Raw genomic sequence first — 16,193 nt, forward strand, 5'->3', positions numbered from 1 at the left:
ATGATATGGTGGGGCCTCTTTGGCTGAGCTGAGCGAACGTGCCAGAAATCCCGTCGTCCCTGCCGGCCGGGGACCGATCAATACTTGGCATTTGCGAATTTCTCGCTTATAACGTGAAAAAAATGCATCGGACGACGCACCAATCGACAGATTTCGTCACGACGATACCGATTATTGCGGTCCCGGATGGGACCAAGTATCGCTAGGACCTGAAACAATCGGTCATAAGGAATTGCGCATTATGTGACGACGCGGAGTAAGGACGCGGTGATCTCGAAGCTTCCTCCGCTTTGCGGCGACGCGGCGCGTACCTATATAAACCGGCCGGCCGGCCAGCCGCGGCGCATTCGTAAACAAACCCTGGTTCAGTTCGGACGCTGCGAACACCCGAAGACCCCCTTCACCCTCCATCATCAGTGTAACACACTTCGGCTTCTTACTTCGTCGAGACCGCCGGCACGGGAAAATGTAGGCGAGCGGGCACCACGTGCGGAGCGCGACAGTTTACCGTAGGTATTTCCCGATTTCGGGTTTTCTTCTTCTTTTATTTTTCGCGAAACTCCAATACGATTGTTTAATCCATTGATTTAACTAGATTTAGTGCATTATATTTTATCACGGTAGTTTTTTTTATTATAATAAGACTGAAGATGTAGAGAGGAGGAAAATAATTCATTTCGCTATATAGATAGTGCAATTGAAAAGTAGTCGTATCAAGGAAGATGAGCGTACAAAACTATGACGCTTAATGCTTTGGTGTTTCTTCTTTTTAATTGGCAGCCTCAAAATTTCAGTTATACACACATATAAATTATATTATTTACTATTAAACTTGGTTTCTTTCATCAAAATAATTTTAATCGAAGAAATGGAAAGGAGAAAATTATTTTGCTATATTGATAGTACAATTGGAAAGTAGTAATATCAAGGAAGATGAGAGCGTACCAAACTGTGACGTTTAATGCTTTGGTGTTTCTTCTTTTTAATTGACAACCTCTAAATTCCAGTTATACACACATAAATTATATTATTTGCTATTAAACTTGGTTTCTTTTATTAAGATAATTGTAATTCAGATTTGTCTCTTGAAGATCTATTAGTTATTTCTCTGTTTGAACTAATATCGGAAAGAGACAATGAGAGAGAGTCGGTTAAATCGAAACTAAAATTAACTCTCTTGATAAAGCTACCAGATAATTTTGATATATTAGAAATTGAAAACAAACAAAAACTTTACGTAATTGATAACAAACGATGTAACGAAATATTTATATTGTACATAAAAAATTATATCTTCGTGAAATAAATATTAGAAAATTATTAGATGTGGCACAATACTGTCATATTACAAAATTGTTTTACCATTACTAGAATCGAGAAAAGAATGAAGTGAATGTCGGAATGAAAGTTTCGGACAATAAATTCTTCAGTTGGTGGTAGTGGTGGTCGTAGTAGTAGTAGCAGTTGTTTCGACGGGAACCGGCTTGGCAGCTGGTATTCCCGTTTGAACAACGCTGATGACTCTTTCCGTGCCAGCCGGCGTCAAGTTCTGAAAATGTAAAATAAGCGTTGGTTACGTTACTCGATAAATTATGAAAGCTATGTGTTTGTGTTTTTTAGTGCACCCTACGGGGTCGGTGCTTGAACAATCCGTACACGACGATAATAGCTGTGATTAGAATTTGAAATTCCTTCACGCTTGGAACAAATATGAGAAGAGAACTTCAAGATATAGGTAAGCGCATAAGGTGTCTAGACACGATAATAATATATACATTAAGATAATAGGATTATATCTATGGACGATGAATTAAAAGAGTTAAAAATACGTTAAGGTCAAAGTGCGAGGTATATAACGTGAATAACAAACGCTTTGAACTATTCTTAGTCGACAGTGAAAAATAAGTCTTTGCCCCGATAACATAAAATTTATTTTTACACGTCATAGAATCATCGCAGAAGAATTATAAGTTTACAGTAAAAATTTCGATAAAGCTGTTTAAAATAATTCTACGATTTAATGTATTTGCAATCATATTCATTTTGATGATACTTGACAGCGTCTAAAGTATAAGAAAGATGATATAAATAAGAAAAAAAGAGATCAATAAACTATTTTATCAATAGTGATAAATATCGATCGATATCGATCGATATTGATAAATCGATCAATTCTATAATCGATAAATTCTAATCAATATAATAGATTAAAACTGTATTACGTGTCTGATGAGGAACATTCGATTGTCGGCTAATTGTGTCATCGATTTTAACAGAATTCTATTTTTGAAACTCACCGAAAATGCAATTGCTTTTAAATCTGAGAACATTATGGGATTAAGTATCGAGATGAGAGCACTGTTTAACGTGTCATCATCATTTCCTCACGATAATTTGTTATTCGCTCTTGCATTGGTATCGCCGAGTTTCAGGAACTTCCTTTAAAATCGACGCACGCTGATCTGATATCGCGAATGTGCCTCGTCCACGCACAAAGGCTACATTTTGAATTCTGTACGTTAACGAGACATATTCTGTTTTGTAGTTTAGAACAGACTCGTAGTGTTTGATCCAAAACCGTCGGCACCATCTGCCTCCTCTAGTACTGCACACTGAGGCGCAGCATTGGGAACGTCGGAATTGAAAAGCAAAAGTCAAATATGTAACGTAAGCTGCACCAGTTATATCAAAGACGAGAGAGGGGAGAAAGAGCGAGAGAAGGGGAGAGAGAGAGAGAGAGAGAGGGAGAGAGGAAAGGAGGGAGAGGGCGAGAGGAAAGCTCCGTTCGTTCGCGGTTGAATCCGCGAATGAAGGAACGGGTCGGATGTTAACGCAAATTGTCTCGGCTCGATCGAGCGTACCTTTTTGGGCGCCGTGACAGTTAGTACACCATCCGAAGAGAGGGTCGAGGTGATGTTGACGAGGTCGTGAGACGGAGGCAGGACGTATCTGCGTACGAAGTGTCTGCTGATGTAGCCGTGCTCGTCCTGCTTCTCCTCGTGCTTGGCCTCAACAACGACGTGATTGTCAATCGTCTTCACCGTGATCTCGTCCGGTGAGAATTGTTGCACGTCCAGTATCACCTGCGGAACAGAGAACGCGGCCCCGCAGAGAGGCCCCGGGTACTTGTTATTTAGCTGCTCAAGATCCTTTCTCGTCCGCCATCGAGGATAAAAATCTCGCATTCTTCCGTGAGCCATTGTAAACAGCCGCCATGTATCCGTAAAGCGAAAGAGTTAAGTACTCCTGAACGAGCTTACTTCAAAAATAATGGTCGATTTTTGAAAAATTGGACTCGCCATCCTTTTTTTGCATCGCGCGGATTAGCGTTTCTTTTACTTTGGTGTTTCGTTCTTGCTCTGGCTATCTGAATTTTCATTTCGAAGAGGATTTTCAACGCCGCCGTGCATACTCTCTAGCGCATATACTAAATCGTATTCTAAAAACACCGTACGCGTTAGGCGCGCTATCTCACGCACAATAGTTCCGGCTTACCATTTGGAGCAAGCGCTTCGTTCGATCTCACATTCGTCCTTTCACGCTTCCACGTTCAAGGAGCCGCCGATCAGCCACAGTTGTTAGAGTTTCCGCGACGAGCGAGGAAAATGACAATTCGGCCAACGTTTTAGATCCTATTCTGACCATCAAATAAGCGCGTCGTTAAATTAATTTTTTTTTCCTCGTCTTGACTCTCTCTCATACATGTAATCTTTTGCGTTTCTTTAGATTATCGCGCGTTATGATACAAAAACAAATCGGGAAGATGTAGTTGTCGGGCGCACCTACTTGTGTGGAGATTGTTCCTTTTTTTTGGACAAGGAAAAAAAAACGAGCATACATACAAGTAGGTGAATCTTCTTTATCTGTAGTGAGTGCGCGGTCGTGCGGGGAGCAATCCCTCTGCACGGTCTCGCAGGGGCTGGTCCCTTTGCGGCCGGCGGCTTGCTTCGGCTATCGGAGAGGACAAACGATTGCCAATGCATCAAAAAAAAAACAAACAAAAAAAACAAAAAAAAAGATAAAGTAGGGAGTAAAAAAGAGAGAGAGAGAGAAAAAAAATGAATAACACTCATAGAACGAGGAAGCTTTAACAACCGACGATAGTGAGAGGCAAACGTATCCGAGTCCCTCCGGGTGATCTTATGTGATCCTGGAGCTCGGTGAAACACGAACGCGAAGAGATTAGGATAATTGGCTGTGCATTTCGAAAATAGTATCAAAAAAAAAAAAAGAATAGAAGAGAGGAGAAAGAAGTTTGCGGAGCGATCGCTCCGCGAATGGTCGACTCGAGTGCTGCGCGCAGAGCGACATATTTTGTACAAATAAAAAGATAAAGCGAAACGAGTTCCGTATAAGAAAGAATTAAAGCATAAAAGTCATTTTGTACGACTCTATTGTTGTGGGTAATTCAAAAAGCATTTATTTTTGTATAATTATAAACGGGGGGAATCGGGACCCGCGCGGGTCCCGTCCGCGCGACGCACCCTTTTCGTTGGGGGGTGCGTTCGTCGGGACGACACGAGTTTCGGTTCTTCCATTCGAACAAGACTGACTAAGCGTGACGCGATATATCCACTCTTTCGGTTGCATATTTTATTCCGTGGCTGCTGCGCGTGATTTCTCGCGTGCGACTCTGAACGAAAAAAATCACAAGACCTTACGAACAGAATTAGATACAGTGTCACCTCGAACCTGCGGCAAACCGTGAGCGCGATTGCGCGAAGGAAAAAATATTGCAGAACTAGAGAGAGAGAAGGAAGAGTGAAAATAACAAAAGAGAAAAATATATACACATTCACACATACATGTACAATAAGATTAAATAAGGGGGAGGTAAAACGAAAACTGTGGTAAAACTGTGATTTCATAGAGATTCCGTAACTGATGTGACTAACCGGAAATTATGAAGCGTCCTTCTTTCGTGATACACATATCTCTAGATGATTTTCGGCAAACGAGAAGGAAAACTAGAAGGAATAGAATAGAATCTGCTAATAACGATAATAATAATAATAATTATATGGGATCTGCTAACCCTCGATTTGTACCAAGAATTTGAAGTGAATAGGGCGATTAAATGAACTACCACATGCCTAGGAGAAGTTAGATTCTTTTCGGCACAAACAAAATCATAGTAAAAGAAGGACAACGCTGTGGATGTTTTTCTGACGAGCATTAAATTATTTGAATCTTTGCGGGGAAGAGAAAACTAAAAAAGAAAGTAAAGACGAAATTCGCAAAAAAAAAGGAAAAGTCGTTTCCAATTTATTCGCTCTCCCTCCCCCAGAGGGGGGTGCAAAAACACGTCCCCTAGCCCCCGAAAATAGTTCCGGTCAAACACTCGTTTCACCATTCTGACCCGTTGAAAATCTAGCTGTCGCCCTCCTGGTCGACTTCGCGATCGCGCGATTATGAAAGCGTATAATTATAACGCGTAAATACATAATGTATGCGTGTATGACGATAGAGACAGCGACAGCTGCAGCAGATGCAGTCATCAGTTTTTCGGGCCTTCTGGTGTTCCGGATTCTTTTTCGTTCGTTGCTTTTAACCGCCCCTATCAAGCATTAAGTTTCACTCCGTCTCTTAACTCCCTTATATTTAGTTTCATCCCCCTTGACGGGATTTCTTTTTTTCTTTTTAACGGCCACGCGGCTGATTCGTCCCCTTCGAAAATAACGTTCGAATCCGTTCAAATAGACAGTCTCCATTTCAATCTTTTCCGTTAACGTTTTTTTTCTGTCCCATTCCTTTCTTCCTTCCTTCCCTTTCCTCCCCTCTTGATCCCTTTCCTCTCCTCTTCCTACCCTTTTTATTTTCCTTCTTACGAATGCGCTCTTTCGTCCTCCCCTCTCACGTCACTCCCGCCACCTTCGATCATTTATCTCCTGCGACTTTTCTATATTTCGAAATCTAATTACGATTCGCTACTCGTTTTTTCGCTAGAAGATAATGTAAAAGAAAGTATCTTCCCCTATAATATACTTATTACATATTGTACTTTTTTTCATAGGATATCATTCGAGGCTCTTTGTATTCGACACAAAATTTGTTATGCGTCCAATACAAATCGCGCTCGAACTACAAGTATCAAAATAAGGAAACTTGAATCGCTAAAGAGTTTAAGTCGTGTCTTAGCTTAAGTTGTACCACACATAATCGAACATATTCCGTTCGCTGTTGCATCATCGAAACTTTCTCGAGGAAATGTAATTGTAGCGCATTGAGACAGAGCGATTTCGAATTCATGAATTTAGAACTGTTAGGTTAATTGTGTTACATCCGTGATAAAATGCGAATGTAATTTGATGAACCGCAGACGAATTCGTGAGTTTAAGAGCTTTTAGGCAAGTTGCATATTTGTATTCAATGTGAAAAAAATCATTATAAAAAGAAAAAAGGCTATCGCTTCAGACCGTAATTAAGTTGTTGCACAGAATAAACCAATTATATTCCACTCGCGGTTGTATCATTAAACTTTCAGAAAGATAAGATAAATAACCATTTCTCAGCATAGCCGATTGCTTCTGCAAATTTGAATTTTAGGCGTGTCGCAACACGCTCTCGCGACCAATAAATACGTATCTGCAGCTTGCATACATAAAGCAAAATTGAACCCATTATAGGCAACAGCGACTGATTGCAACAAATGTAAATTAATCGATATTACTGTCGAGTTACTAAGTTATGCTAGATTCGAGGTGTGATAACTGAACGATCTTGAAGATCGGAAGGTAGCGACCTCGCGGACGTTTTATCCAGTGCGAAATCAAAAGTTGAATATCTATCGACGAAAAGTGAAATATCTAACGAACGATGAAATATCTATCTTATAATTACAGGGACAACAATAATCTTTATCCGCGTTTAAACCTTTCTGAGAGAGAGAAAGAAAGAAAAACTGGAATACTTTGTGTAAATTCTATCTAAATCGATCTGAATTCATACTCTCGGACGCGACAGCAGAGCATTCGATTGATTCTTGATTCTCGACTTGTCTGCTATACGTTTTAGGATAACTGCAGCGTAAGATAATCGATATATTCCGCAGCGCGTGTTAATCCTAAGCATTAATCGCGTGCATATCATCCCGAATCGCGAGTCTTGTGTGAATTTTTCTGATATTTCTGCATCCGTGAAGCCGTATTTCTTTGATCGTTCCGTTTCGGAAACGCGACGGCTATAATTTTCCCGTAATCCAAGAAAGCCGGTATGTCCAACCAGCTGTAGACAGTTTCGCGGCGTTACAAAATTATACTAAAAATACGCGACAAATCGTTTAAAAATAACACTGCATCACACTCGCGTTCGGGACTTTCCGTGGTAATTTTAACGCGCGTTGCTTCTTGTTTACGCTTTCTTGCCGTACCACGAAATCAAACCAGACGAACGCACATTTGGCAGGAAAGTATTACGAATAATTTCTCCATTTTATGTTATTTTGAAATTGGAGGAGAGCTTCTTCCAAAAATTATAAGAGCACACAGTGTAAAAGTGGCTTGCAAAAATTATATATAAGCAATTTAGTATAACGACGAGATTCTTCTGAGGCGAAATTAGCGGTACGATTTGAATTGCAGATCAATCGAGAAGTGATAACAGTTTTATCGTCCATTTGCGTTATCGATTATTACTGTTGAGTCGATCATTACGTAAGAGAGACATTATATCTTCCCTATAAACTTTTATTAATTCTAAATCATTTCCGGCCAATTCCTATCTTTCGCAGGATCCTGCTAACTTTATCCAGGATCTTGCGAAAGAAGGAATTGGACCGTTTACACAGCAGTACTTCCGCCCTATAATATATCTTAAGTAAGCTTTTAACACTTTCCCGATAAAAAACGCATTAATGATTTTGTGAAGAAAAGTTTGACCAAAACCAGCTAACGTCTGACGAATTGAATACTCCAGCTAGGATACATGAGTTATATAGTTTGCAAAATAAAATTTATTTCGACAAAAAACTTCGAGTTCAACAAGTCCGTCTGATCGCAACACTTGCGCGCAACTAGATGCTAATAATTACTAAACCGACTAAACGTACGTCTTGTGAGAAAATACTCATTGACATCAAAGTGACTAAAAATGACGGCAAGTAAAGTACTGGCTAAAGCAAAATCCTTGTAAAGTTTATAATAAGACCGTTTTTCGCCACAAAAAGGTGAATCGTTTGGTGACAAAATAACAAAGATTACTTTTATAGTGTAACGTCACGTAACAAAAATGAGCACGATCGCGAAACGGGACGTATTTTCTGGTCATCTAATCTATATAAAAGATTCCATACAACACATTCTACCGTTCGATCTGTCGACGCAATAAATAGAATAAATTTCTAATGCTATCTAACAAACGGGAACAAATTTACAGAAACAAACATAGAGACACTCAAATGCACTAGTTCAAATATCGAAGAAAACAAAAATAGTTTGGCGATCTCCTCTAGTAAATCTGCATATTCAAATGAAAAAAATAAAATATGAAATTACTATTTCGCTCTTTTATAAGATATTTGAATATAAATTACTAACAGCGTTTTAATCAAGTAAAATCATTTTTCAGTAAAATCGTTTGAAAAGATATAAAATCAGTAAAATTACTCGAACATTGAAATGTTTGCAAATAAATTAAAATAGAAATACCAAGTTTTCTAACATTTCAAAGCTCCACTGTAGGCGACGTACAGCTATAAATTAAAAACTTTATCCTATTTACAAAAGTCCACGTTTAGACTCAATTCAAAATTATCGCTCAAATCAAAAGATCCGCAAAGAGAAAAAAAGATTTACAAATTCACTTTTGATTTGATCGCGCAGCGTCCCGTTTTATTGTTTGATATTTTAAAGTCAATCTACAAATACTAACCTGAAAATGATCATTGTCCAACTGGATCGTGCTGGTCCCGCTCGAGTTTTGACGCGTCACGTTCCCCCATGGTCGATAGTACCTATTCCCGAAGCGTACGGACGGCCGATCGAGGCCAAGTCCGGAGAGGCTCGAGATGAGATCATCTCGATGGAGGCCGATGCCAAAGTGCTGGTCCAATAGCCGCGAAACGGGACGATCGAAGTCGTCCCACCAATTGCGGAAAACAAGGGGCACAATGGACATCTATAAAGTAGGGATCATGGTTTTGAACGTGTATTAAAGATATGCGTGTACTCGTGTATTTCAATGTCCGTGTACCCGTATACTAAAAATTACACGGATTGAGAAACACGGATATATTAATTACACGTGTAACACGTGTATTTAGATACATGTGAAAAAGTGGTCTCTATAATAAATGACGGAAGCTTATCAGCTCATCAACAATTTCGACAGAATGTTGATACTTGTCGGTAACAAACATGAGCGAAAAATAAAGAAAAAAAAGAATCAAAAAATCCAAAAAAAAAAAGGAGAAAAGAATATCTTCGAGGTGTGAAAAATAACAGATGATTAAAAACGAGAGCAAATGAAAACTGAAGCAAAAACGAAAGAATTTTATCATTATCGAATAGTAATCGCAACTTACATCTACAGAAATTAACTCTAAGTTCTACTGTAAGCTAGACTGAATAAGGAGGTACTCGTTCTCTCGTTAGTATTATTGATCGGGCGATATTTAAGAATTATCATTATATTACATTAAGCGTATAATTAATTTCTCGAATCCGAGAGATTAACGTACATGCACTTATACACGCAAGAACCCCTCGAATAACAACTTACCACTTGACTCTACGACAAATACATTGCAGTTACAAAAGGCTTACCAAAATCTAAGTCATCCATTCCGGAGTGGATGAGTTTTCGCCGACAAAATACGCATTTATAAAAGGCTACAATAAGCGCACATCAAATATCGCACATCTTCTTGACTCGTCAAAAGTTGCTTACACGAAGTCTAAGTGGTAAATCGTCTACCTAAATATACCGATTAATTAATAGTTTTTAGGACAACTTAAGAATGCGTCGATCGAGAGTCCATTAATTCACATTGTGAATTCACACCGTGCTGTAGATTTAAAAATTCCCCTTCGTTAAAATCTAATATAAGCGAGAAGCTCTTTTTCACTCACACTTGAATTCTTCCATTCAACAGACTGGGCAAATCTGTATATAAAAAAAAAATAGATCTTAACGCGGATCTTAATTTTGAATCACGTAATGTAGATGAGGCGATTTTGAACACAACTATAATCACAACTTCCCTTACGCGACGTTAGAGAAATTTCGCGTAAGCAGATTCAAAGATTCAAATAACGTCACCTAATTCGTATAATTCCACAAGGTGGACGAGCAACGCAAAGTAGTATGTGCGCGAGATACATAGATATCGGGGAGATTACTGATAGCTCGTATATACAAATCGGTTTTGCGACTCAACACTCGAAAAGATAACGAAAACACGATAATAAAGTTAAGGCTAGTCGTAAGTTATAAGCGGTAGCGCGGAACCGTAAGAAGCTAGTCCGTTCGCGTAAGATCACGCAGGGAGTTTAAGTGAAAGCTCAATCTTGGGCCGACAGACCGTCGGAAATTGAGTATCGACCAACTTAGGCGATGGAACAACGATAGCGCAGGATCAATCAGATAGCGCAGGGACTAGTTTAGAATCACACGCCCACCGCAACTGCAAAGCCTTGTACCTCATACGCGTTCGAAACGCGCGATTTACCAAATGCAATACGACTATTAAAGATCCGGATATCGCAAGTGACTCGCGGTGAAATTCCTTACTCTTCCCTTCTTTCAGAATTAAGGGCACGCGTTTTCAATGACCGCACTTGTCGGTAGTTGGATGGGTGGGTGCGAGGACATAAGGACCGTTAGCTTAAGATTATCTCGAATCAATCTTGCTCGAATACATAGAATCGCACAAAATATTTCGTATTAATAAGCATACATTTGGGTCTAGATCCAAAAACGATGCTTGATAAGGCAAATAATTACTGTTAAGTAATCTTAAGATTATCGATACATTACAATCTTCTTATAGCTAAAAACTTGTACTGAAAGCCCATTTAAGGTAAGCTATTAGTAAGCTATAAATGAGGACGCAAAGAATGCACTCCCGACCGGAGAAATCCCGGAGTTCACACAAAAAATTCACAACGCGGGAATACCGTACTTTATGTGGAACGTGGACTTCGATTAATTACTCGTAGATCACCAGACGATTCCGGTATCATCCGAGTCGACTTCTGATTCGGCGCGAATCGTGGGTTCATCTTAAATAGCCGCGATGAGGAGGAGGTGCTCTCCTACTAATGTCACGTGACGTTTCACTGACTATCCTGTCCAAGAATACATCGACTTTGAATACAGGGATTTTTGTGGAAATCGACTCCGCCGTTCTTCCTCGCGACGGCATTTCGAACATTCTTGCTACTTTTTGAAACTACGATCTATACGATCGGAATTCTCACCGGTTCGTCATCCCGCGATTGCCGCGAGACGTAGCGCCTTACGAACCGAATTTGGGGCTGATAACGAACGGTGTTGTGTAAAAAAAACCAGATTTGGTACGACCTCTGTGAAAATGACGCCGTCTGACTATTCAAGCAAACATCATCGATTTATTATCGAGCCTTTCTTTGTACGACGTTTGAACGCTGCCTCCGTCGAAATCGTGGAGTGGCGTAATAGTAGGCTATCTAATGCACTTTGCTTATCAGCCTGTTAATTTAGATAGTCGTATTTAAAGACAGAAATTCTAAAAATGTACCAAAACGCGTAATTTCGTTATAAATAATCCTCTCTCTGTATTATAACTATTTAAAAAACTTAAAATCATCCAATCATTGTATCACACCAAAAGGGACTTCAATCAAGAGTTTCTCTAAAGCATTTCTCGCTCTGGCCGTACTTCGCTGAGCAAACCTCTAGAAATAGAGAAATCGACCGAAATAGAAACAGCGCGTCTTCGATCAGTCGTGATGAAAATTGAATGTCGGTTTATTCAGAAATCGCTACAAATATCGAGGACACACTTTACTTGCCGCGAGTTAAAAATCATATTTACAAGCTTAAAGTAAATCACTTTGACCCCACGGAGGGATATTAAATCGACAAGAGTTACCAAATGTTTTTAGAAGACACGGAGAGTGCTAAGAGCGCATTTTTAATACGGACTACGCCTACATACGTGTTATTTTAGGATATTGGATTATACGCGTTTTTCTTAGAATAAGTTTCCTTCGATTTGCTTCTTTCTCGTTTAATATGCATAAGGAATTAAGTTATGATTAACGTCGGTGTTAGCTTTGCGCGACATAGATTTTCATCAAGCCGTTATGGCACCCTTGAGTTTCTTTTTGGGATTTAATTAATTATGACCGCGATGATCGCGCGAGCACGATATTTATTTGCACGAAAGATAGGTCATAGTTTGATCAGTTTTTGCGTCGTTAGCTTTGCGCGAAGATAAATTTAGCAGCAATGCAGCACAATCGATGAAGACGGCGATTCACCGGATTACATAATTTTAATTGTAATAGCTTGCCCTTATTGGGGAAAGGTATGTCATTGGAAAGGTAATAACAACAGCATAAAACAATAACGAAAAATGACGTGCACGTCACCAAAAAAAAAAGAGAAAGCTTAGATATATATGTGTACTACTATATGTAATGCTAAGAATAATATTTAAGGAAAGGCTATATGCCAATAAAACTAAGTGTCATATTAACAATGAACTACGCTAATTCTTTATCCTTGGAATTCTGTTTACTAACGACACAAGTGCTGCTAATGAAACAATCTCGAAATAGATCCCGGATTCATGTTTTGTCTAAAAATACGCTACTGATTACAACAATGAATACATTGAGGAACAATCTTATTATTATAGTTATTTCTGTAAAATGAATAAATTTTTTATTTTTCACGCAACCAAAAAAAGGAGATTTATCTGTGATGTTTAAACTGGACGATAACCATTATCGAAATATCTCAGCGACCAAAAGCAAAAAGTATAGTTTTAGAAGTTAAAAAAAACGGTTATCGATGGCAAATCCCAATTTTCACTGGAAGCGAATTTCTTTTATTTGATTAAAAGACATATTTTGAAAAGGACTTAAGCAAATTCTTAATTCTAGCAATGCACTTGTGGGTACGTACTCAAAAAGCAGCGAGCATTTAGCATTAAGCATAATTCCTAGATGACCTTTCGATGAATCATACTATGTGGCATTATAATAATAATGATAAGCTATCTAAGGTAATTAAGTTATTTTATGTCCGCCAACCGTGTGTTGGCACTGTTGGCGGATATCTTCGGTATTATGGGCCCGCTACTAATTGATAAGGAGCAGGAGGCTTACCTTATAAGAGAATCTTATCTTCATCTTTACTCCAAAATATTATTGTGAAGTATTCCGTGTGTTTACGTGTCATACTTCGAATAAACTCTAAAAATGATTCAATACTCTCTGATTGTCTTTCGAGGTAAAAAAGATCAATGTCTCGTTGATACTGGATAAAATGGCCATGATCATCCGTGCGTCCCGTAGATGTATTATGGTGTAATGCATATATACTGTAAGCATATGTCAGCATACGTAAGAATCTTTACAATGAATGTGACTTACATTAATAACCATCCGTTAGGTTGATACTTGTAACTCGATGGATTATTGATGTTATTATACTCATCCTTTTTGGTTTATAACGTGCATAAATGTAATTATCGTTCTTAGATGCAACAACATTATATCAGGACAGTTTTAGATTGAAAAAGCGAATGCGTATTTTCTGTATTAACAAAAAAATGAAAAATTTGTAATTTGCATAACTGAAATTGTATACGCTCTGTTGATAAAAACTGTGCAAAATTTCATCTGGATACGGCTTACATTTTATATCTGATTTTATTTAATTCTGTATTTTTTTTATGCAGCGCATAGAAATAGGCCCTATGCCATTTCTTGGCTGAAAGAAACAATAAAGTGAAATCTGACCTACATAGTGCGAGTGTTTTCTTTTTTATTAACTTAAGACTTAAGTTATACCAATCCTTCTCTCTCTTCCAAATATTAGTTATATCTATATAGTTGAAACTTAATGGCAAAATTAATTAAGGCAAGGGATTCATTTCTGGAAGAAATAAGAAACGATTTAAAATGCAATGTTCTTATTTATTTGTCGGTCTCATGTACAAATTTAATAATCAGCATGCGCGAACGCAGCGAAAACTTTGTTCGAAATAACATTCTTCGGAGCTGCATACACAAAGGTATTTCTCTCATTAGACTACAAGTATCTTATTAATGTGTCACACACATGTTTAAAATAATAATACGGCGAATGTCATTGATAGGAATGGAATTATATATAAATAATGAAAATGCTAGTGGCACGCGAAACGGCAAATTATATGTATTTTCTTAAAAACGACTCGAGAAAACACGACATCGTTGCTCTATCCTTAAATACATAAATACTATACATGTCTTTGCGATAATCGCAGCGTAAATATTACATAACGAGGCATAAAACGAGATGCAAAACGAGACACGTTTTTCAAGATAATCGCAATATTTGCATCTCGGGATGTTGTTGTAGTTTCTCGACATCTTGTAAAGTGGATATACCTTGTTCCTGTAAAATATAATTTAAAACGAAACATGTCAATAAATGAACTTAGAACTTAAACATCCGGATTATGATGTCTAAATATCTGATGTTCTGTCTATCTCCAAATTTTGGAATAATATTATTATGAAATTAATGAATATTGTTATACAATTGTACAGTGATTTCGCGTTAATTATCTCGAAGTAATTAAATTGCGGATTAAATTAAAAAACTTACATTATATTCTTTCCATTTCTCGTAATTGTGTCGCATATAGCCTACTATTTCCGGCATGTCGATAAACACTACGAAAATAACAAATGGCAAAAATAATAATTCGAATATTAATATTTAATGAGAAGTCTAAAGTAATGAAGAGAACGAACCATCCCATGCCTCAATCATATCGTTAATGATATAATCGACGAAACCGATTTGCGATTTCGGTATCGAACATGTCATTCTATCGAACATTGGCATTACGACTGGCATTTTCAACTTTTTTTCCTCATCGGTCTGAAAATTATCAATAAATATTTGAACGTGAGAGTAGTGAATTATCTTCCCCGTATTAATGTTTTTAGTTACTAATTATCAAAATCACCTGATTAAAATATTCCTCCGCGATTCGTCTCGCCCATTCGACGCAACATTTCAATGGCCGCGTTGGATTAGATACGTCCGCGCATTTGATCATCATTCTTTTAACTAGTATTACATTATCTGGCTGTAATACCACAGTCATGTCCAGAGAATCTGAATATGTCTGTGAAATATTTTTTTAAATTTAAATTTTTTCATTCATTATATATTCTAAACACATGTTAGAACAATTTATCGTAAAATATCCAATAAATTTATATAAAATTATAATCTCATCTACATTTGATATCTATGTTAAACATTTCTAAAATAATTTTTAAAATATTGCAAAACTGATTTTTAATCATTTATGTTTGGATGATAAGAATATAGAGAATCAATATTGTTGAAGAGAGTGTAATTAGATTTTTTATATTATTGATAATCCATATAACTATCAATTAAGAAGGAAATAATGAGGATGATACATTAACTTTAATCTATAGTAGAAAATTAATAATGATAATTAATTGAGATGCTTAAATTAAATATAAAATAAAATTACTAACAATTTGAACGTAAAAATAATATACGGTACCTCTTGACCGTCGCCAATTCTTGCGCTGCAAACATTCATGAACTTCGCCAGGTGCTCGAAGTGCTTCGTCATTTCGGTCGCCAGAATCATGTCAATGACATTTTGTCGTAACAGTTTGTATGCATCTCGCTCCATGTTCTAAAGCAGACATTCAATCCAGTGTTATAACTTTAGCATAATCTATACACATTCACCTTTAAATTAGCGATTCAACGAATACAAAAAAACTTACTTTAAAGATATTCACACTATCGTCAGACAATGATAGTTTAAATGTTAAGGCTGCATGATGCGATTCGAGAACCGATAAATCATTGTAGAGTATTGCCAAACGACTGTTGGCATTGCAAAGAAATTGACTGGAAATGAATTTAAATTCAATACTAGATTATCAACATATGTCAAGATTTTAGATATTTTTGCATGATAAATACTAATTAAATTTTTA

The 16,193-nt window shown here is 37.5% G+C and overlaps 1 protein-coding gene and 1 long non-coding RNA gene across 10 annotated transcripts in view; one reads left to right on the top strand and one right to left on the bottom strand.

The window, feature by feature from the left end:
• Window positions 1-207: 207 nt before the first annotated feature.
• Window positions 208-2,715, top strand: LOC108762017 (uncharacterized). Its single transcript, XR_001940148.1, has 3 exons — window positions 208-509; window positions 1,621-1,735; window positions 2,546-2,715. It is a non-coding gene; the product is annotated as an uncharacterized LOC108762017 (long non-coding RNA).
• Pde8 (phosphodiesterase 8) overlaps window positions 741-16,193 on the bottom strand; it is a 34,235-nt gene continuing 18,782 nt past the window's right edge. For 8 of the 9 annotated variants that reach the window (XM_018508805.1, XM_018508803.1, XM_018508806.1 and 5 more), the window contains 6 exons: window positions 15,978-16,104; window positions 15,746-15,883; window positions 15,170-15,331; window positions 14,952-15,081; window positions 14,803-14,870; window positions 13,993-14,589 (listed from right to left, as the gene is read on the bottom strand). In XM_018508805.1, coding sequence (XP_018364307.1) covers window positions 14,512-14,589; window positions 14,803-14,870; window positions 14,952-15,081; window positions 15,170-15,331; window positions 15,746-15,883; window positions 15,978-16,104 — 703 coding nt within the window. In that variant the 3' untranslated portion in view covers window positions 13,993-14,511. Of the gene's footprint in view, window positions 1,550-2,861; window positions 3,084-8,868; window positions 9,115-13,992; window positions 14,590-14,802; window positions 14,871-14,951; window positions 15,082-15,169; window positions 15,332-15,745; window positions 15,884-15,977; window positions 16,105-16,193 lie in introns of those variants that run through there. The other variant, XM_018508810.1, reaches the window with a different exon arrangement.

This window comes from Trachymyrmex cornetzi, unplaced genomic scaffold (genome assembly GCF_001594075.2).
Source record: "Trachymyrmex cornetzi isolate Tcor2-1 unplaced genomic scaffold, Tcor1.1 scaffold272, whole genome shotgun sequence".
NCBI classification, from domain to species: domain Eukaryota; kingdom Metazoa; phylum Arthropoda; class Insecta; order Hymenoptera; family Formicidae; genus Trachymyrmex; species Trachymyrmex cornetzi.